The sequence below is a fragment of the Phoenix dactylifera genome, unplaced genomic scaffold (assembly GCF_009389715.1).
Source record: "Phoenix dactylifera cultivar Barhee BC4 unplaced genomic scaffold, palm_55x_up_171113_PBpolish2nd_filt_p 000277F, whole genome shotgun sequence".
Classification (NCBI taxonomy): Eukaryota; Viridiplantae; Streptophyta; class Magnoliopsida; order Arecales; family Arecaceae; genus Phoenix; species Phoenix dactylifera.
This window is the reverse complement of record NW_024067762.1, coordinates 268902-292206: the sequence shown is the minus strand read 5'-3', so window position 1 is coordinate 292206 and position 23305 is coordinate 268902. Positions and strand designations below refer to the sequence as shown.

Genomic DNA, 23305 nt, shown 5'->3' with positions numbered 1-23305 from the left:
TTACAAGCTGGGTTAGGCTTATATTTATAAATACTTGAAAGTAGCTTTGGAACCGGCGGACTGAATTTTATAGGAAGAAAAAAAAAATAATTTTTTTTATAAATATACTTTTGAATATATATAAATTTAAATCTAGCCCATTTCAAACTATCAACCACAAATGTCTACCTGTCAGTGTCCGGGCTTCCTCTCTCTCTCCCGCTCTTGTGCTTGTCCACTTCCGGGAATCTCCCCCTCTTCTTTCCCTCTTTTGCTTCATGTGCTGTTGCTCACCATGCGGCTTTTTGAGGCTTCTTCCAGTCTCGGCAGCTCCCGCGTGGACTATTCTTTTGGACTCCCATCACTTGGTCTCTGCTCGGCTTTCATCTCCTTCCTGGTTCCTTCCCTTCTCGATATCTTTTAGGGCTTCAAAGTTGATACCTCTGCAGTAAGTTCGAGATCGAGCTGCCACTTCGATCAGAACTGTTTCTGTGGACTGATCGCGATGCAGCCAGGTAATCAAAGTGGAGTATTTTGGTTCGTTTTCAATCCGAAAATTTCGATTTCTTGTGTTGAATTCGGGTCCATTTTGGTTCCTTTTTTTACCTCCAATCCGTAATATTTGTTCTTGTTATCCAATTGAATGATTCTGATCCGTGTATTCGGAGAATCTTGTACTTGGAATCGAATTATGTATCAGTTGATTAAGTAAAATGTTAAGTGTAATGCCAACGGTGCACTTTGTTTAATTACCTATTTATTTGATTATTTTTGAGATCATTTTTTGCGATTTTAGTAGGGTTTGGGTTTGTTGTTGATGATTGTAACATGTGATCGGGACTTAATCAACGTATTTCTTTGCCAGTATATCTTAAAAATGATATCTTGTGCATATTTTCTGTTTTTCAGGAAAAATTGAAGCCTCCATAAAATTGAAGCTTGAGGGACTATCTTTCATGCTTGTAGATGTTTCAAGTATCATACATATTTAATTGGATTTGCCTTCTGATTCAGGAATATGATTTCGTTTTTGAGAATTTGTACTTTGTGTGGTGATTATGAAGCTTACATTCTTTTTTGGCTGGAAAACTGATGACTTAGCATTTATGGATGGAAAGATTGGTTACTCAAAGTTTTCTGCATTATGGCATGTGTTGAGACTTAATATTGTCAATAATCTAGATATGTTTCTGACCTATGAGTTTAGAGTGTTGCTTTCTTGGGTTTGCTTCTTCAGTGTTACAAGTTTGCAAATATGATTTGATTTCTTGTTGAGTTCAGGTCAATTCTGGTCACTCTTTGGCCCAAGTGGTGCCAATTGTTCCAGTATGTTTCATAATTCTTTTATGTAGTCAAAGAATCTATAACTTGGAATTGTGTTCAGAATTAGTTAAATGAGGTGTTCAAGAATGACAACAGAAGGGTACATTTTATTTTGTTGTTCTTGGATCTATTTGTGCAATTTTAGAAGGTTTTGGAGGATGATGGTTGAACCATATTAGTGATTTAACCATTGCATTCCTCATCTATTTGAAATATATACAACAGAAATCTAGAGTTCTGCTGTAAATTCAATTTTATCTTAATGTGAACTGCAAAAGAAATGGCGCATCAAAATTTGTTTAGATAGAATTGTTGTTCACTGGTCCTTGTTCATCAAGCTGTTTCCAGAATAAGTTGTTTTGTCTTTGTGTGGTTTCAGGTTTTGATATGAATAAGCTGTGCAAAGAAGCTCAGACACGTTGGTTGAAGCCTGTAGAAGTTCTTTTTATCTTACACAATTATGAGAGTTTCCAACTCTCCAATAAGCCTCCTGATAAGCCACCTAGTAATATACATGCTCTTCTTGGATATTAGATATTCAGCATTGTTGATTGACTTCAATTTAAGTTTTCTGCTGCTTATGTTTGTGATATCTTTTGAATAGGTGGTTCTTTGTTCCTTTTCAATCGAAGGGTGCTACGCAATTTCCGTAATGATGGACATTTGTGGCGGAAAAAGAACAATGGAAGGACCCTTGCAGAAGCACATGAGCGTCTTAAGGTTTGTTTAATTGAATCATTTATATTTGTACTGTCAGCCTATGCTTGTAACATTAGCCTTTCTGAAAGAAGCTACCTTTTCTTTCCACCTCTTTTCTGTTTCTTCCCAACTTTGTGCAAAGTTGTTCTCTTTTCTCTGTCTCCACTCATAAAAGATGGCTTGTGTTTCCTGTCAAATTCCACAAAGAAGTTCTAGTTCTTATGAGCTAAGGCGTGAACTTATATAAATCACATTTTATTCTTCTTCTTCATTAACTCAATGAATCTAGGTTCTTCACTTCCCTTTTTATTCCCAAAAAAAAAAAAAAAAACCACATGCAGTTTCTCTACTTACTGATCATTATTAATGTAGCTCCTCAAGATACCATTTCAGCTCAATTGATTGACCTTATTGATGACCAGCCTGACAAATGCACCTTCTTGGCATGAAGTCAATGATCCAACTCATCACCTTGATGATCATACTTGCTCTTGAAATTGGCATAAATTTTTTTGACAAAGACCTCCAAGAGTGCCCCCTGAAAAATCAAAGGTTGAGAAGTATTTAAAAAAATGATATTGTGCTCAAGTAAGAGAAAAGGAAAATCTACAATTTTGTTCCACTGATTTAATCAAATAACTAGTCAAGATCCTTGAGCAAGGATTTTCTCTGCACCTAAAAAATGAAAATGTATAACAGTTGCTTGGTATGTTTTGATATGCTTTCTGCCCAAAGTAAACGAGGACATGCAGTATGAAATGCAAGTAGTGGGGCTAGCTAGTTTCTGAATTTGCTTTGACATGCGGTTCCACAATTATGAAATTTTCATATTTGAAAGCAAGTACTCAGAAGCTAGGGTAGGGCTCACACAATTTTGGGTTGCCTCAGGCATCAATACTCCTATGCAACATATTTTGGGCCTGATACCACACCCTGACAACTTCTGTCCAAGGTTTGAAATGCCAACTATACCACCCTGTATTGTGGACCGTTCAATGTGCTCTATTGATCCATATCAACATGGTGTGTTCTTTGGGCTGGCTAACCTTGTACATATAGGCATTCATTATTCTACGCATGGAACAGTACATGGCTGGTGTTATGTCCTATACCTCCAAATTTCAACCCTGGCCTCCATCGGTTGTTGGACAGAAATGACTGAGCTCTGCATCAATAGCTGTCATAAATCTTTTTATTTTTCTATTTAATTATAAATTATTTCATATATTTTTAGAATTTCTATTTTTTGGCAGTGGTTAGTATATTGATTGCTAATATCTCCATTACTTAACTGTATTATGCCTCCTAAATATTAGCGAACATTGAATTCTTGGTACTCCATGCACATATTTTAGTCACAGTAAAAGTTACCTGATGTGAAATTAGTTGAAACTGCTATTGTTTATGTATTTCTTGTGAGGTCATCTGGACTGTATATTCCTTTCCATAAAATGATGTTCTCAGCATCAGTTAACATGGCTAGGTTGGGAATGCTGAAGTATTGTCTTGTTATTATGCTCGTGGGGAGCAAAATCCATGTTTTCAGAGGCGTATCTATTGGATGCTGGACCCGTAAGTTTATACATTCCTCATAATTTTTAGAGAATTAGCATACCTTTTAATCACATTTTACTTCAGATTGATCAAATGTACATTTTTTTTCCTTTGATTTTATTATTATATTTATTTGACTACAAAAAGTTACTGGCTTAGCATGTAAGCCTCAGAACATTGTCACTTATTAAATAAGTTTTTCTTCTCTATTTCTGATTATAGTTAATGGAGGGATATCTTATCTTGATTTTCATAGTGGAATTTATTGCCTTTTTATTTATTAATCAGATGTTTGAAACTTCATCTTGATGACCTACCCATGAAGTTCATGAAAAATCTACACATTCATAATGGAGATGTTGTTTCTAGGTGATACTATCAACTAGCTTGACTTTGATAACTGTTAGATGGTAGAAATGCACACAATGTGGAACAGTGGAAGGATACTTGTCCAATTTGGCCATTTTTATAATTTAACTCAACATACATATTTCTTTTTGTTTAATAAGGAAAGGTTGGAGTAGACCACCTAGAGTTTCATCATTAAGGAGTAAAAAATAGTCCAGCTTGATCACTTGATAGGTCTGGATTGAGCCAGGCCCTTTTTGCAGCCCCAGACGAGGTTGGAGTTTAGTTTAGGGATAGACTAAACTTTGAGACTAATTTTGTCTCGTCATATCTGATCCATTTGGCTTCTCTTTTTTGCTGCCTTCTGAGATAAGGTGGTTGAATATTCGTTGTCTGTGTTACAAAGTGGATCTTTTCTTTTTCCTCTCATCTGGAGGCTCTCTTGATTATATAACTGAGTAGTATTGACCATCTTTCTTGGTCATGCATGAGTATAAAAGTGCCTTCTCTCCTGATGATGCCACCAACTGCCACAATGTTTATGCGATGGCATCAAATGTCGAGTTTGTTGATGATATTTAAACAGGTCTCTTTTATATTTGTTAGTAAGTGATATTGTTAGAAAAAACTTTAAGCTTCTGATACAAGCAAATGTTATAATTGCCTTTTTCCAAGTAAGCTTCGAAAGTAAGTATTTAGTTGAGCATTATATTATACCAATGATAAGTCTTGTGTGCTAAAGCTGTTTGTTGATCTATGTTTTTAGGAATTTACCGTTGTGGTGGTTTATATTGGATATGTCAGTTTTTTTATAGACACTCATATCATTAGAAGATTGCGATGAGTAGCATTATTACATGCCTAGCTCCTAGTGTTACAATCAGTAAGTATTTTGTGCGTGCCTAAGTACACTTTTCTTCTTCTGTGCAGGGCATATGGGCACATTGTTTTTGTCCATTATAGAGAAGTGGCAGAGGTCTGTGCCTGATTCTCCCAAAAGGGGGCAAATTCTATATATACCTTTTCTCTTTATTCATTCCATCCATAATTCTCCCCCAAAAGGGGAGGCAGAAGATGAAAGAGTGCTGAAAAAAAAGTGAACAAAAATTGAAAAAAAAAGACTGTAATTTATGAGGAATTCATTAGTTTTCCTGAACACAACCAACCAAAATTTTGGAGAAAATAATCAATAAGAAAACCAAAAAAATATTCTATATCGGATACATAAAAAAGTATCCTGCAGCACCAGTGTTTACACACCTTTACATTTATATGCTGAAAAATTGCTTTATGCTTTGTAATCTTCAAATGGTCATCCATATTTTCAGAATTGTGCTAACTACACATAGGCATACACAAGGCTATCCATATGTCCATACATCTATATATGCATGCCACTGCATGCACACATACATAATATATTTATGACACATACGCACTGCCCTACTTGCTTGGTTTAATTTATGATGTTTCTTTAAATTCCTTTTATTAAATCTATATTGCTTGAATTTATTTTCAGATGTCAAAAAATGCATGAACCTGGACCTCATAGATCAACTATTGAATAGCTATACATGGCTGCTGCCTTTATGCATATTGCTAATGTATATTTTTATTCTAAATGGGATAAGCAGGATTGTAAATTAAATTTTGTTCTTGTGGAAGTGCAATATAGGTTCTCCTTACAAGGGCTGAACAATTCATGCATGTTCAATACATCAAAGAAAGATTGTTAAGACATGAATCTTCAGCATCTCGTCTGAAAAAAGTTGTTAACTTTTCAGAGAATTAGAATATAGACCAATACATGGAGGAAAGTTCACAATATGAACAACCTGATTCTCAAATGTTTACACTACAGCTCAAGACTAACCATCAAAACTTGACTGACAACCATAGATTCTGGAAATCAAAATTCACAAGCAGTGTAAAAAGAGAGAGACTGGCCTTCTTTCTTGGGGATGCTGCTTTATGTCAAAAGTGGCAGGACCTTCAGCAGGCAAAGATAATGGCATAGCCGGTGGGAGATAGGAGAAAATTGCCTTCCGGATGTGTTGGATTTTCTAGACTCTGTTGGAGTTTAGGATCATTTGCACCCCGTGCCCAAATTTCTTGGTCTGTCACTAGACATAGATGGGATTTGGGAAATCCAGTAGGCGACCCCCTTCCTGAAAATGTTCGTTCCTTTTGGTGACTGGACATTTAGTTATTTGAATATGGGTTCACTGCTTTTAACTTGATTGCAGATTAACTTCTCAATCAATATACATGCCTAAATTATTGGTTATGACTTAGTGAAACCATTTATTGGAATCGGATCACCGCCCCGTTTCCCAAGTGGCAAAGGGTGATACCATCCGAGCTAGCAGTTGAAAGATTAAATTTCATGAGTCGACACCCCCCTTGTTTCTGTACCAGAATAGCTATTTCTGATTTAAATAATGTAAGTGGAAGAATTGATGGAAAAGAATGTGTCAAAACAACTAAAGAAGAATAAGCACAAATGAAGGCATGTTTTCAAACACCACAATTACTATTCACACAGCCTCACTAAACCAGATCAGGTGTTATGATTACTCTTTAAAGTTACTATTCATACAGCCTCTTATTGAACATTTTCATAAATCTAGGTTAATAAGTAAACGATTCTATCTCTCAAATCAAACAGGGAGAAAATAGGAGTTCAGATATAGGACTCCTTATTTATTAGAGCATAGATGCCCTTTGGTTGCAAAAGTCAAGATACATGAAAAGGTGTGGAAACATTTGGTTAGTAATTGCAAATTTAAATCATTGGTAGCTCTGAGCTTAATAATTTGAACTTCTCTGGAGTAACAGCATGCCTTATAACATGATGAGGTAATTATGCACCTTGACTTAACAAATAATATTGTTCCTGCTGATGGATTGCCTTCTCAAAATTATTATTACAAACGTGGTTTAATTATTTCCTCACCTTAAACAAAATCCTAGCTCAGCCAGTGGGAAAAGGGACATCTTATCTTTAGCTTTACTTTTTTAGATAAGAGTACATGATATACATATGCCATGGTAATTCATTGATTTCACACTTAGGGAGTTTCTAGTACCAACCCATAAGGTTTGTATGTGGTGGAGCTTCTAGGAAGTCAGAGGTAATAACTGCAATGGAAGGCAAAGGATGATTGTCTCAGAAAGTGGTGAGGTAAGAAGCTGGATGGAGAACCAATGGATTAAAGACTTGAGGAAGAGTGCACTACTCACATATTTGCTGGCTAGTAAATGACAAAGATGCCTCTATGTAAAAATAATTCTTATTTCTATCTCAAATTTGATTAAAAGTAATACCATGATATAATGGCTTTGTCCTCTCTAAGATGCGATTCTCCAGTCTAACTACAATCTCTATTCTCCGTATGCTTGCCCTTTTCTTCTTTCCTTTGTGATGCAAGTGGTGGATTCATGTTTAATCATTGTGACACATGGAAGGTATATTAATTATGTATTATTTTTCGTTTTTCTTGCTCTCCATTCCTTCCAGGGAAGATATGTTCCTGAACCAATTTTCAGCTTCTCAACTGAATCTCCTTCAACTTTCAATCAGAGCAACAGCATTACTGATGCTCAAGCACAAGGCTTCCCCACTCAAATTAATGAATTAAATGAACAATGCCAGAGCTCATGCAGTCCGGTATCAGTGGAAGAAGTTAATTCTGAGTTTGTTACAGGAAAAAATGAGAAGCCCCATTTGATTAAAATGGATAGATCAGAAACTTATAACCAGCCATTGCTGCCAGAGGTCAATCATGCATTACGGAAGCTTGAAGAGCAGTTAAGTTTGGATGATGATGATGATGGTGGTGTTGGTGGTTACATCTATTCCGAGGAGGACTTCTCACAGGAAACACTTGACAGTCTATTTGATCAATTGAAACATGAGGCAAATGGTCATGTGGAAGAGGGTGAACGGCAAGATGGCTCTAGCACCCTCCAGATGGTGAAGAGTCCAGGTATGTCATGCTTCCCTTTTTGTAAGTAACATAGGTCAATGACTTTTGCTTGGTCTAGTTAGGTTTGGTCAAATTTTTCTTTGACTATTTTTGATAATTAACAAGCTTGATTACAAAATAACTTAGCAAGAGCAGTTTTGAATTCTTTTCACTGTAAATGCACCATCTTATCTGGATTTTGCTAATTCAAGTGTCAATATCCAAGGAAGAGCTAATGTTCTACAAATCACCTTATAATATAGTAAACACAATAGTATTTTAATTATTGAAATAACTCAATAAGCAAAAACCGCCAAAAAATGAGGCCACTGATATCGAAGCAAGCCATGATACTGTTAAGATCCATGAGCTAATTGCCCCTTCATCTGTCTTTGATAGCCATACAAGTTATTACTTACTACCACTAAATTTCTCCTGTGGACTACCATATAGCTAATTTATGGAACATCATTTGTTTCCATGCTAATTTACCTTGAAGTAATTCCCAGTATCTTAACATTAATGGTTCATCCATTTACCTTGCACTGCAGAATTTTCAGGGTGGTCTCATGGATCTCATTCCATGCTCAATTCTACCTCTAAGCTAAACTCTTGTGAAGCTGCCTCTGGATTGCTGACTCTTGGAAATGATAATAACATTCATGGGCTGGAGATGATGCTCTTAACTGAAAATAGTATATATTCTTCTTCTGCCTTCTCAGGGATGGGGTTGGACCAGAGTCAATGCGAAACTCCTCTTGGAACGGGTTCTCGTTTGCCAATATCACAAAAACCATGGTTTAGCATATGTGAAATCTCTCCAGAATGGGCATTTTCTTTTGAAAGAACAAAGGTACGCCCCCTAAAAGTTATAGAATTTTTGATGCTCTATTCTTTTCTGTCAACATTTTATTGTCTATTTTAGTGCTTGGCAATGCATGACAATTTGTAAAGTTATACACAATGATGTACGAAAAATTGTAGAATTTCACAGGGGTGTGAATGTTAGATTTGATAAAGTTTCTGCAGATATAATAAGAAAATGTAGCAATATCATTTTTAAGTATTACACAGAGTGCTTTTTTATGTATATATATGTAAAAGAAGAGTTGCATTGAAGATTTTTCCACATAAGATTATAGCACATGGTGGGAGTCCTTTTGGTTGGGCTAACACATGCCAAAGTATCTCACTTCTTACACGGTAAAATTAGATGTGGAATGAAGGTGCTTAACTTGATTATCAATTGGGGGGCATGAATTTCATTTTCGTAAGAGATGATCAACAAGTCGAGATATTCATAAGAGAATGGTTGGATCGTCCTAGTGACAACAGAATGCCTTTTTCCCTTCAAAGTAACATGCATTAGGACTCAATCTGGTGTTAGATCATTCTGATAAGGTCTCACATACTCTTCTGCAGCAACCTTGGTTGGAAGAGCAAGAGGTAATTTGCAACTCTGACCATCATGTTCTGAGGTCAAAAGACCTTGTTGAGGTTGTTGAAAATTGAAGAAACTATTGCAAAGGATACTGAACAATAAAAAATTTAACATTTGCTCGATGAGTCCAGTCAGGGATTAAGGACAGCAAAGAGTTAACCTAAATGCCTCAGTGATAGAAGTTATTAAACAATATGGTCTATAAGAGGAAGAAATTTCATTTGCTCTGGATTCTTGAATTTTCCATACTCCACCCCCCACATACACTAAAAAGGAAAGAAAAAGAAACTCAAAACAATAAAACCCATAGGTAAAGATCTACAAGTTTGTTGGACATTTGAAAGGTTTGCTGCAGAAGATTTCTTGTTCTTTTTCTGAGGATAATGGTGGGACACTAACCCCACCATTAACCTTCTATGATGCACCCTTTCATTAGCTTAATGAAAAGTCAGTTAGACCATGTGCATAAATTTTCTCAAAAGAAAAAAAAATATGGGACCCAGATTGTCCTCCCTAGTGGACTAGTGGTTGAGTCACTGTCCTATAGCCCAATTTCCAAAATTAAACAAATTTCCATACCTCCTGGCAAATGGATTGGTGAAATCGCTGGGCTATAACTCAATTTGTGGTCTTCCATAAAAGAGTGAAGTTACCTAAAGGTTCTATAAATTATGAGCTTGCATAGGTGGAAAGAACTATTTTAGAGCTCGGGGATTTAGAAAATTGCAATAATTGTTTGGAATATTATGCTCCTAGATTATCTGCTCTCAAAGAATATAGTGATACTTACTTTCCAGATCAACCAAAGCACTTATTGTTTGTTGAGTTTTGTAACGAAACAATAAAGAAAGTGGTTGAGGGCATGTAGAGAGTGAAGAATGTAGGTTTATGAACTACATAAGTTGGTGCATGTCAATTCATAAGCGCCAAGTTTATTCTCTTATGAAGAGATGTTCATATGTTCTATTTGCAGTTGATAAAAGTGCAAGGCATCCCATGTTATGTGCTTCATCAGTCGATATTAAATTACAAATATTATATTTAGGGATTAATGTGATTTATTAGATAGTCATTATCTGTATTCGTGGTGCAAGTTAGTTGTTTAGGATGTGTTATTGCGTACAGGGGGTTACTAAAGGGCACTTTTTGCTGGAAATTTCTTTTTGTTGATGTGAATGTCTCAATGGTATGGAGAATTTCAGATCAAGGGTGTTCTTTTAGAGAACTAGGAGGATTGATCCTTCTCAGAGAGGATCATATGAGGTTGCTTCCCCTTGAAGAGAACCATTTTTATCTTTTCTCTATCTCTTTGAATTAGTCACATACTATCAAAAACAGCACTCGTCAACAAATTGTATCATATGAGCATCTTTTTTGTAGATCGAACTATTAGATCTGCACAAAGCCAAAAAGTTGAAAAATCAATAGACAAGAGTTTCAAACCATGAATAGAATTAATGCTTTTTAGGATGGTCAAACATAGGTTAAAAAGGGAAACTCATTTAGATCCCTCTACTGTTACATATCAGCTTGAATTATGTTTATCAAAGTAATATGCAATATTATAAACCAATATGTCGCAAAACAAGCTGATCCAGGCGGTGCAGAAGTACTTCTTGAATGGTGCCAATAACCTGATGGCATAGTTCTTATCTCTTGATCAGCCAGGGTATATACTGGAATTTTATATCTTGAAGGAACCTTATATTCAATGTGAATTCTTGAACCAACACTAAACACTGCAAGACGTTTTCTTTTGTTAATTTTTTGGTTTTCCAGTTTTAGCCTAAAGAGTCTAATGTCAGTTTTGACATTTAGCTCTATTGTCATTAACTTTTGTCGTTGATTTTTTGGACTATTCTAGATCCAGTTTTGAATACCTTTATCAACAATCATGTCTTGGTTTTAATTTTAGTTGTAAAAGGTTGATAAGGAAGTACTGATGTCAATGGGATTCAGTTTAGCAGTATGTACGGGCTCTGTTGGAATCCATATGTTGTGAAGTTCTTTTCTTCTTTCTTTATTCTTGCATAATCCCTTATTTTCCTTATTCAGCGAAGTGGCTTCATTCTTTTCTTTATGTGTCTCCTTGGAGAAGCGGTGTACTGATGTCTCCTTGGATGACGACCTATGTGATAATCACTTCGTCCTGTGATTAGAGGCTTTAGCTTTTTTTCCATGGTGATGATTACTTGCATGAAGATGATGTTTCGTTCAACCCTGGGGAACAATACATGCCTTAAATGGCGATTCCACCAAGCTTGTCTTCTTTTTCTTACTTCGTGAGTTATCTTTTTAGTTACTTCATATCATTAACTTTGGAGTATGCAACCATTACCAAGACTTGTCATCTCCTCTCCTTTACCATCACTACTCTCGTATTTATGTTCTTGTTCTTTCAACTCAGATGCTCAAATCACTACATAATAGTGCAGGAAGAATTCCAGCAAACTGCCATATTACTGAACTCTTCCATCAAGGCTTCATTTAATCCGTAGTTGTATACTTCTACCTTAAAATTTCTCATAAGGAAACCTCTTTATAGTTCGTAGAACGAGAATTGTGGTTCAGCATTCTCTAGTCATAATCTAAGGAGAGAAAAGAAGGAATGGAACTCTTTTCTGGTTATCAATCAATCAGAGAATATATAAAAAATGGTTACTCTCTGGGTCACTGGTTACAAATCTTGATTCTCATAGGTGCCATGTTCAAAGGCACCTAAACACTCTTAGGGGCTGTTTGGTTGTCTGAGTTTTTCGAAAATAGATAACTATAAAACAGGATTTCTGTATAATATGTTTTATGAAAACAAGGACTTTTTTTCATAAAACTCATTTTTCAGGTTATATGACTTGTCAGCTTTGGCAAAATGGGTTTTATGGAAAGCAACCAAAGAACCATTATTATAAAACTCATTCATTTTTTATTGACTTATTTTAGTAATCAAGCAAATAGCCTTTCAAGATACAATCTAAAGACTTTAGGACTTCCTCAACCTTACTGTTATAGAAAGTAGTTTATGCAGCCACAAATACCCAGCCGCATATGCACCCGCATAGCGCCACATGCTATATTTACTTATTAGGTTAGTATGTCATGTTCTACTATAACTTAGAATGTGCACTCAAAATTCTCAAAAATGTATGAATTTGCAAACTTAATTCTTATTATTTTTTTATTTATTTTTAATTTTTTAACCATATGCATGATGTATTTTATTTATTTTTAAATATTTAAAAGTATAAACGACATATGCAGCTGAATATGTGCCTGCAACTATATATACACTATGCAATGGCCTAACCGCATGCATGCCACTTCCACTTGGAACTTTGGTCAATCCAGTCGACACAAAATATAGGTCTTTGTTGTCCATAAGACCATAACCATGAAAGGATTCCAAAAGACTACTAAATATTCCCCTTGAGCCTCTATAACTAGACCGTATCTCTTTCCTTGCAATGACTCTAGTCCAACTAGATCTTCAGGCATAAACGAATTGCCTCTATGGCACGTCAAATGAGTAGACCTAAAATTTGATTGCTATTAGAACCTTTACAAAAATTTCAATGAATATCCTAGGAATATCCTCATTATAATTGAAACTTTGACCAAACAAGAATTAAAATTTCATGCTAATCTAGATTCTAAAGTTAATATTTCCACCATTCTGCCACTTTTGGCCGTTCTTGATGGGTCAAACCAAGGTTCGCCGTCTCGGTACTGGATCCCGTATCGGTGCCACACTAGCACAGTGTCGGTATGGTATGGTACTGAGTTTTTTTTGCGTACTGAGTGTCGGTATACTACCCATACCGGGTATTGTTATTGAACCAATATAGTACGGTACGTTCCGCACCTTCTAGTTTAAGCCGGTACAGCATACCATGGGTCAAACAATGTTGAGACTGCTCGAGAGAGCTCACCTCGAATTTCAACTTCATCAGCATCTGTATTTACTTTTTGAACCTTACAACTTGATAATGCACATGATATGTATTATGTGATCGTGACCTTGACAGCAAATTGGGTTCAACAAGATCTCATAAATTTTTTAGCTCCATTCTAGGCGAAGATGAGCCTCTCATCATATAACCTTTGATGGTTGTCAGTTTGGCACTAATGCCAGATTAAAAAATCTTCACTTTTCTGGAATAATTAATAATCATACCTTAAAATAATGTTGGTTTTTTTTGAAAAAAAGCAAGTGTATATTAAACAGATGTGCAACTACCTTCTCTGCAGATAGATAGGTAAAGAGATTTTCTTCGTCCTCCTTGATTTATGCAACCCAATTTGTTGTCATATCTTTATGGATATGAGTGATGTATCATTCATTTCCCTCATCAAGTATAGTATAGTGGTCTAAATTTTTTCTATGTTATTTTCTCTCATTTCATTAAGCAAAATCATTGAGCTTCTTCGAACACAATTTGGAGAACAATGTCCAACCACCCCAAACATGAAGCTACTTTAATGTTATTCTAAGTGAAAAAAAAGGTAGTATGCTTCCTTTTACGCTAAAAAGGACACTTACATGAGCAGACATTGCAGTAAATTCTCCTATCCAACTTAAATAAACAATTTTTCACAGGAAGAACACTTAACTGTGATTTATTGAAACTCCTTGTGGACTTAACATGATTATCTAGTTCATTTGTGCAAACATCAGTCAGGAATTATCACTGACCCTGTTTTATCAGTTTTAATACTCAACTCTGTGCATGCTGACAAGAAAGCACTAGCAGTTCCATAAGGCTGCATACAGACACTCCTTTCTAAAGAGTGAGGGAGAAGCACACGCCAACACTTTATCCTCTTCACACCCTCCTTGAGCATCATAAAAGATATAGATCTTTAACGCAATTATGGATAAATAATCCGCCGGAATGGAATGGTACCATTGATATGTACCTTCCAGTGTGAAACCAGCACCAATATAGGTGCCAAGAAGCCGAAACCATCCATACTGATATCTACCGGCCATATTTATTTATATCAGTGCGTAGCCAACAATACTGTACTGACCTCATCGGTCAGCACCAATAGTGCTTCATTCTTTTCTGATATTTCAGTTCCAGTATTTACCATCGGTACTGATACTATACTGATTCTATATTATCCCAGTGAAACATCATGAGGTTTGATATCAGTATTTAAAACATTGGACACAATCTTCTCTAGCATGGAACAAACTCATGTGTTGCACAATCACAAAAGGAAACAGTGATAACAAAATTCATTCTATATCAGACTTCATCAAATCTACAAAAGAAATGTAAATAATAACTGAAGAGAGAGAAGAGACAAAACATTAGGTGCTGTGTTGGATTAATTTCATAGGCTATTAGATTACTATGTTGTAGCTATAGGTCTCAAGCAATGCAAAAGATGTAACCATGTTGCACATTAGAGGAACTGATGGATCCACCATGGCCTTGTTGCTCGGGAGAGTTCTGTTAATGCAGCAGCGACTTCAAGGGACAGTATTGAATTAAAAAACTGAGGAAAAAGCAGAGATAAAAAAAAAAAAACTAAGAAAGAAATGAAAAGATGAAAATAATCTTGAACGCTAAATCTTGCATCCTTTCTTTGTTTCTTAAAAGCATTATGGTGACTCCCACTTAAGAGCAAAAAAAAAAAAACTTTATAGAGGGGATCCACGACTAATAAGGATTATATTGTGCTAATTAGCTTCAAGGCTACCTACTTCAGGCCCAACTACAAGCCAGAAATAAACATGCTGTTGGTGCAGCATGAACTAAAATGTAAGGAATCTCCATCAAATTTCAATTGCTTTTTTTTCAACAAGTATTTTGACTTTTGGAGTCTTCTTGTTGCAGTCTTTGCGATCAGCAACTACATGTTGGAAAGTTTGTGAGATTTACCAGGTTTACTCTTTCTTATTGGAGAAAAATAACAGCTTTTCAGATGATGTGGGGATTGACGAAAGGAGTACAGGAGTAAATGTTAAATTGGATTAATGGAAGAAAGCCTTAAGGGATTAGGGATTAAAAATCAACAGGAAAAAAATAGAGTATGCGAGATGTAATTTTAGTGAAAATGGAAATGGAAAGAAGACCTTGATCCAGATTGATGGACGGGAGACCATAGAGTGATAAATTTTGTTGTTTAGATATATGATGCAAAAGAGTGGAGAAAAAAAATGAAAACAAGTTTCAGAATTAGGGCCCATTGGATGGAGTGGCATGGCGCTTCCAGTGTCTCATGTGATCGGCATATACCCAGTCACTTTAAAAAATAATAAAAGGTGCGCTGTCCTGTATGGTTCAGAATGTTAAGCGATAAAGTGGGTCTAGAAATACACAAGTTGAATGTAGCAGAAATGGTAATTCAAGACGATTATGTAGTAAAATTAGCAATATTAGAGTGAGGAATGGTTATATTATAAGAGTTGCAGGAGTTGACAAGTTAAGGACAAAGTGATGAAAAGTTGATTGAGATGATATAGGCATGTGCAATGAAGTTCCGATGGGCTCCAATAAGGACGTTTACTTTGCTCATTTTTGAAGCAAGGGAAAACCTATTGGTGACATAGATGGGACCACTTCTAGTTATGTTGAGAAGATTGAGATAACATTAGAGGTAGCAAAGAGTAGGAATGCTTATGAATAGGAATTCTTAATGTTGACACAAGTAGTTGGGAGAAGGCTTGGTGGTTATGACTTATGATAATGATTATTAAATAAAAAGAACCATGATAACATTCCTTTTTGTTTCTTTACAACCATATTTTTAATTTTCCTATACATCTTTAGCAACACTATCATTCTTTTTAATGCTATACAGAACAAGTAATGTGTCAAGCTGCCTTAAAACTAAACGCAGAAGCGTACAGTGCAGGTTCTCATTGCTGGACACTTTCTTTGCATTCCTCCTGTGCACTCGTTGGCCATATTATTTGGGGACATTGAAGTTCCTCTAGAAATTGTTCAGGAAGGTGTCTTCCGTTGTCTGGCTCCCAAACATGATGCTGGAAAAGTCAAATTGTGCATTACATCTGGAAATGGGGAACCCTGCAGTGATGTACGAGAATTTGAATTTCGTGCAAACCCGGGCACCTCAAGTTTTTGTAGAACTTCAAAGCAACCATATGCAGTCAAGAGCACCGACGAATTGTTGTTGCTAGCCAGATTTGTACAGATACTTTTATGCGAACATGACAGTGCATCTATTCCTCGAGGTGATGTTGAAACATATATTGATCCTTCCGGAAAATTGAAAAGAAATGATAATCGGTTAGGGGAAATTGTTGAAGCTCTCCTAGCTGGTAGAGAGATTTCAACAAACACAATGGATTGGATCTTGCAAGATCTATTAAAAGATAAGTTGCAGCAGTGGTTATTGTCTAAACATTTGGGAACTGCTGACCAAACCTGTGTGTTGTCCAAGCAAGAGCAATGCATTATACACATGATTTCTGGCTTGGGATATGAGTGGGCCTTAAACCCAATTCTTATTTCTGGCACTGGCATAAATTTCCGTGATACAAATGGATGGACTGCACTTCATTGGGCTGCACGTTTTGGAAGGTAACTGAAATTTCACACGCTTCACATTCTGTTATTAATCATCCTTAGTGGAAAACTAAAAGTTACATATTCCAAAGGTGGAGCCCTTGGGCATATAACAAAGTTGTATAAATTTGATGTAGAATTTGATTTCGCTGCCTATGCTGCAAAAAATTTTCATGTGACTCTTTGAAACATTGATTGTCACAGGGAGAAAATGGTTGCTGCACTTCTTGCCGCAGGTGCTTCAGCTGGTGCTGTGACGGATCCCACTCCACAAGATCCAGCAGGCAAAACACCAGGTTCTCTTGCTGCAGCCAATGGCCACAAAGGCCTTGCTGGATATCTTTCAGAAGCTGCACTAACCAACCATCTTTTTTCTCTCACAACGGGAAAAAGTGAGATTTCCAAAACCTGTGGTTTTGTGGAGGCAGATGGAGGCATTGAGAGCATATCGCAGAGAAGTGCCCACTTACAAGGTGGTACAGAAGATCAACTTTCACTTAAAGATTCCTTAGCAGCTGTCAGAAATGCAACTCAAGCTGCAGCACGAATACAATCTGCCTTCCGTGCTTACTCTTTCAGGAAGAAACATCAAAATGATGATGAAGACAAGGATGGATTGTCTCCAGAAGATATAAATGGAGTGTCTCTGGCTTTTCGTGGTCTTTGCAATCCAAACTTTCATAAAGCAGCTCTATCAATTCAAAAGAACTATCTTTGTTGGAAGAGACGTAGAGAATTTGTCACCTTACGTAAACATGTCGTAAAGATACAGGTAATCAAAGTTCCATGTTCATTTTTTAATTGTGATACACGTCTATATCGAAATTTAATTGATTGCGTGCCTATTTGTGTACATATTGTAAAGATCCAAGTAATCAAGCTGCCATGTTCTTTTTTTCAATTGTAAAATACATCTCTGGGAAAATTTAATTGATGTGTACGTGTGAAAAGGTGAAAAGATCGAAGATTTTTATGGATAAAGGATTTATTTGATCCACCTTTCGCCTTTATACATTATCCTAAGGTTGAAAAGGTTGAAAGAAATTTATGAATAATATAATCAGTCAATAAAATTAAAGTGTTTTGGAGTGGCTCATAGATCAAGTACTGGATCTTTGAGAAATAGTTGCTAGTCCCAACAGGAACTCTGGACATTATGTTTTGACAACTTATTACTAGAACAATGCTGTACTTTCTTATCATCTCTCCTGAAAACTAACTTAGACTGCTCTAGTACATCCATAGTTGTATGATAGACACAAATGTTAGCTATCCAATTAGCAAATAATAATATACTGCTGACCTTCAAACAAGGTCGTATGTGGTGCAATAGCTGATATTTAGTGTAAAAATGTCATATGACAATTATCTACAAACAAGATCTGAAACATTATTGAACTCATGTAGTTTGTAGTGATGTGGATTTTATGCTTATAGATGTATATTATTTCGAAGTGAATAAATATATTTTTCACTTTTTTCTTTTTTCTTTCTCTTAAATATTTTGACAGGCTCATGTAAGAGCTCATCAGGCAAGAAAGAAGTACGAGCTCCTTTTGAGAGCAGTTGGTATCCTAGACAAGATAATGTTGCGGTGGTATAGGAAGGGAGTTGGATTACGAAGGTTTCGAGGTGAACCAGAATCAATCAATGAAGAGGAAGAAAATGACGTGCTCAAGGTTTTCCGTAAGCAAAAAGTGGATACTCCTCTTGATGAAGCTGTCTCAAGGGTTCTATCAATGGTGGGCTGCCCTGAAGCACAGCAACAATACCGCCGAATGCTTGAAAGTTACGGGCAAGCTAAGGTAATAACTTGTAACATTGATACAAAACTGTATATCATGCAATAACCTGGGCATCTGGGCCTCAACATTTTGTGGTCCAAAAAAGAAAAAAATCATTGTTTGATCATTTAACTGTGGTAACAGTAATTGTTGGGACGCTTGTTTCCTTGCCAAACCACCCAGGGCCTGTTTTCTAGTCTGGCCTTCAGTAAATCAAGTTAAGGTTTTCTTAGAAGTGTTTGGATTCTTATGAAAACTTAAGTGTTCCTTACAACATGGAATGGAAAATATTAACCTAGTTGGGGTTTTAGATTTTATGGTTTCTCTTCTTCCTCTATTGTTACAATTCCTTTTGAGGAACCAAAGACTTCATCCTAAAACTTTTCAAATTAAATTTTTCATGAGCATTGGATAAGAAAAAGCAAAGGAACATGATTCTGAAAGTTAAAATCCTTAAATCTAGGAAGCACGCATACTTAAAATCATATGCTGCGTGGTATCCTTATCAGATGTCAATAATTGTTGAATACTTCTTGAATGTGTTTAATACTTATGTTAAGCATCTTATTTTTCAAAATTAAAGAAACACTCCGGATGTTTTCCAAGTACACTTATAGATACTTCCATGATACCTCCAAAATTGAAAGGCCAAAATTGAAAGGAATGGTCAATTTTGCCGTCTATGATATTAATTTTAAAATATGAAGTATGCATTATGATCTATGGAATAATGTCTGTTATTTTAATAGCTTACTATGGTTTATGGTTTTCTGTTTCTTAATATTTGTACCATGTATTTATGTATATGCCTGCATGCTTGTACTTATGTATAAATACATACTTAACACACGCACATGCATATTCCTTGACGTGTCCTAACCATATCATATTCTACTTTTTTAAGACTTGTCATATTGTATATCTATGCTGTGTTATATCTGTATCCCATAACCATACCTGTGTTCGTAACTTCAAATTTGACCAAACTTTGTTTTTTAAGAAGTAATTGTAAGTCCCTTATTCTTCCTCTTCTCAGGCAGCGTTGAGCAAAGTAGAAACGGCAACATCCAGTGTCTCTGATGATTGGGAGTGACTAAAACTTGAAGACTACTTGAATCAGTTAGGATAGGAATAGCAAGCTTTTAGAAGTAAAAATCGTCAACTCGACCATTTTATTTTTAATTAGCTATTGTTTGTTTGCATTAGTCTATCTACTGGTTGATGAGCAGTCACTATAGGAAGAAATGGTAATCCCAACTATTATTTGCCGACGCTAAGAAGAAGCGTCGGTAAGTTGTCTACCGAGCCAAAATTTGCCGACGCATCTTATTGGCATCGGTAGATTACGATGATTAAAAGCATCGGTAATGGAGGACACAGTTTTCTCAATGCTTTTTCATAAGCATCATTGGAAGCTAAGAATTAGCCAATGCATATAAGCGTCGGGGATATTAGATGACGCGATTAAGCGTCGTCGGAATCCAATAACAAGATGACGCTTATAAATATCGTTAGAAGCCATATATTCTCCAAATCCCTACCTGAAGCTCATTCTTCATAGTGTGACCTTCTCCTCTAGGCCGTCAGAAGCCTCACCACCGGTCTCCTCTCCTCCTTTGCCTCTCCGTCGGCCACAATCTCCTCCGGTGAGGAGCTTCTTCTCATCCTCCTCCTCCTCCTCCTCCTCCCCACCTGTAGCAATCGGTAGTCCGCGGTCTTCTTTGAAATTTCGGTGGATTGTCCTCCTTTGCCGACGACGCTGTTGTCACCCCACGAATCTTATGTAACCTAGTTGCTTTATGTTAATGCCACATTTGTCGGGCCATCTTTCTCTTTGCGGCAGAGGGTCACTGCTGTCATGCTACTATTTTTATATCAGAATTCAAACGAGATGTTTGTCACCCAGTTGCTCCCTAAAGACGCCTTGGTTAACCACCAAGGTGGTAGCCCAGTTGGAACGGGGCGTTTGCTTCCAACCAAGTGGTTCCAGGTTCGAAACGCGCGGGCGTCGATTAAATTCGGGGACCGGATGCCCCACGCCTGGACACGGGGTCTGGAAGCGCTACTGGTCGGCTGGTAGCCTGGGTGGTGCCAGGTGTGACGTACTCACACGGAGGGTCGGGTCGGATAAAACTGAGCCGGCCCACGGGTGGGGAGGGTATGAGTAAAATAAGTCGGTGTGCCCAACACACGACTCGGTCTACCCGCATCGAACATTCTCCTGGCGGGGTGGGGGCCCAGTGGTCGGGGCTGCTACGCGGGGGTGGGGCTTGTCCCTTCCTCCCCCCTTCCCCTTTTTTTCAGCAAAAAAAAAAAAAAAGACGCCTTGGTTGGATTAATTAGTTTTCTTGAGTGACTTTAAAAAAATGTTAAACAATTTTTTTTGGACTAACTGTGGTTATTTAATTTTGTTTATCTTGTTTAGATAAGTTGTAATTCAATCAGTATTCTAGTAGAATAGGAAAAAATTAGATAAATAAGTCGAGATCCAACAAAAAATATTTGGACAGAGTTTAGAATTTCATTAAATTTGTTTTTGAGAAATCTAATATGAACAGAAAGATTTTATGTCTATGTCGAAAAGGTATAAAATGTTCTTCTCTCGCTCCAAAAATTGTTGAAGAACATTTGGTGTAAAATGATTTTCTAAAGGGTTATATTGAATGGATATTTCATGGAGAATCTATGTTGCTGTCTCTATGTAACCAACCTTTTTATATAGAACACACTTCTAGTTTTGGATCCAATAACACGAAAAAATATCCTATAGGAGAAGATAATATAAGGGGCTTACTCAGAGATGCTCTTGGATATAGTATTAGAAATTTAACAGATTTCAGTGGAGGACAAGAAGTAGCTGAAATAGGTGATGAGCATATACATTTACTGATTCTATGCATGTTAAAGAACCTATATATTCATCTAATGATGACACAACATGGTATCATAACTTGGTAAAACATTGTGATTAAGAACTATATCTGGGTTGTAAGAATTTTTTGAAAAATTTTTTTGTGCATTTATTTCATTTGAAATATTTGAATTGATGGTCTAGCATGTTTTTCACTATTCTACTTCAATTATTAAAGGATGCATTTCCGAAAGGTGTTATGAGCCTTATAAGTCTTGTTAAAACTCTTTGACTTCTTTAATTCAAATTGACATTTTAATCTTTATATTAAACTATGTATCATATATCATGTATGAGACATCATATATCATGTATGATATAATACATATCATGAATCATATAATGTGTATCATGAATCGTGTATCTTTTACTGTCTATCATGTATCATGGATGATGTATCATATACCGTATACTTTTTGTTGTAGATGGAAGAACATGGGAGAGAGTCTGATGATGTGGAGTTCTACAGAATGACTCACACCTACCGAGATAGCAACTTTGTCTGGAAGGAGTCGAGAGAGATAGTTGTATGTATTAATAATCGATTTGTGCAACGATTTATAGTTTCATTTTATCAAACACTAATGTATGACTTTTTTTTCTAAAATATAGGACATGGCTACATCCTTTATTACAGAGCGTATTGGAGAGTCATCATCATCTGGTGAGACTAGTCGCGTCGAAGCTCAAGTGTTCGCCGAATTGATGGGACCGGAGCGCAATGGTCGAATGAGGAGTTATGGTGTTAGAGTTACCCCCATTCAGTTGTCTGCGATAAACAGATATACCCAAAATGCCAGACATAGTAGTGGCAGTGCAGAGGTTTATAGTCTAAAGACAGTGATGGAAGAGATGAGGCAGAGCCATCAGACAGAGATGGAGGAAATGAGGCAGAGCCATCAAACAGAGGTACAATCTTTGAGAGCTCAGCTGGACCAGATTGCATCTTTATTACATTGGTTTGTCCCTTCTCAGGTAAATAACTACATCTATTTGAATATTTTATATAATTATTATGTATTTTTGTATGAGCTTAATGATTTATAATACTTTGTGAATTTCGTATTCTTAACTTCTAAAGTTTCTATCTTTTTCTTGTAGGTTTTCGATACTTCCAATACTCGTAGAGATGATAATGATGATGCCATCGATCCTCAATAACTCTTAGACTATTTTTTTAAGAGTTTTATATTTTTTATATTTTTTCGAAGCACATTGTAGATGTAAATTGACAATATAAATGTAATCATATTTGACAATATGAATATTTTCTATTTCTATTGATATTACATGTGTTATTATATGACTTATGTTGTGTATGCGTTTAGTGTATATATTTGTATATAGAGTTTTAAATATTTTTAAATATTTTTTTTAAAAAAATTACCTCTTACAACGCTTTAAAACGTCGTTAAAACATACATTAGCGATGCTTATCTGTGTTGTTAATTAGAGACGCAAATAAGTGTCGCTAATATATGACGCTTCATCACCGATGCTTTTAACATCGTCGATTAGCGATGCTTATAAGCGTCGGCATCTATTATAGCTCACGACGCTAACTAAAAGCGTCATAAAGTTGGTTTTCAACGGTAGCATAGCCAACTCTTTTGCAACGCTTTAGAAAGTGACATGAATAAAATTGCCAACGCTTTTTCGCGTCAATGTATGCATTAAAAAGCATCAGCAATACCTGATTTTTCTGTAGTGGGTGTAAGTAAATATCAAGATTCCCTGAAAACTGCAAGTTAATGGAGACT

The 23305-nt window shown here is 36.2% G+C and overlaps 1 protein-coding gene across 4 annotated transcripts; it reads left to right on the top strand.

The window, feature by feature from the left end:
- Window positions 1-170: 170 nt before the first annotated feature.
- LOC103719118 (calmodulin-binding transcription activator 4-like) lies at window positions 171-22853 on the top strand. Of its 4 annotated transcripts, none has more exons than XM_026809260.2 (13): window positions 171-494; window positions 1682-1807; window positions 1907-2022; window positions 3485-3573; window positions 4834-4879; window positions 7424-7892; window positions 8594-8724; window positions 16177-16865; window positions 17055-17622; window positions 18362-18655; window positions 21971-22072; window positions 22158-22520; window positions 22647-22853. In XM_026809260.2, exons 1-13 carry the CDS (start codon window positions 485-487, stop codon window positions 22704-22706), a joined length of 3063 nt encoding a protein of 1020 aa, XP_026665061.2. In that variant the 5' UTR covers window positions 171-484; the 3' UTR covers window positions 22707-22853. The 4 variants fall into 4 exon arrangements, 3 of the variants coding, with proteins under 3 accessions (XP_026665061.2, XP_008806417.2, XP_026665062.2); XM_008808195.4 differs by having other exon boundaries at window positions 8423-8724; XR_005507785.1 differs by lacking the exons at window positions 22158-22520; window positions 22647-22853 and adding an exon at window positions 19671-19782 and having other exon boundaries at window positions 8423-8724.
- Window positions 22854-23305: the final 452 nt, after the last annotated feature.

Excerpts from the sequence above, each read along its gene's own strand:
- LOC103719118 (XM_008808195.4), top strand. Across the intron at positions 2,023-3,484 it reads AAGCACATGAGCGTCTTAAG|GTTGGGAATGCTGAAGTATT; the intron begins GTTTGTTTAATT and ends TAACATGGCTAG. Across the intron at positions 17,623-18,361 it reads AACATGTCGTAAAGATACAG|GCTCATGTAAGAGCTCATCA; the intron begins GTAATCAAAGTT and ends ATATTTTGACAG.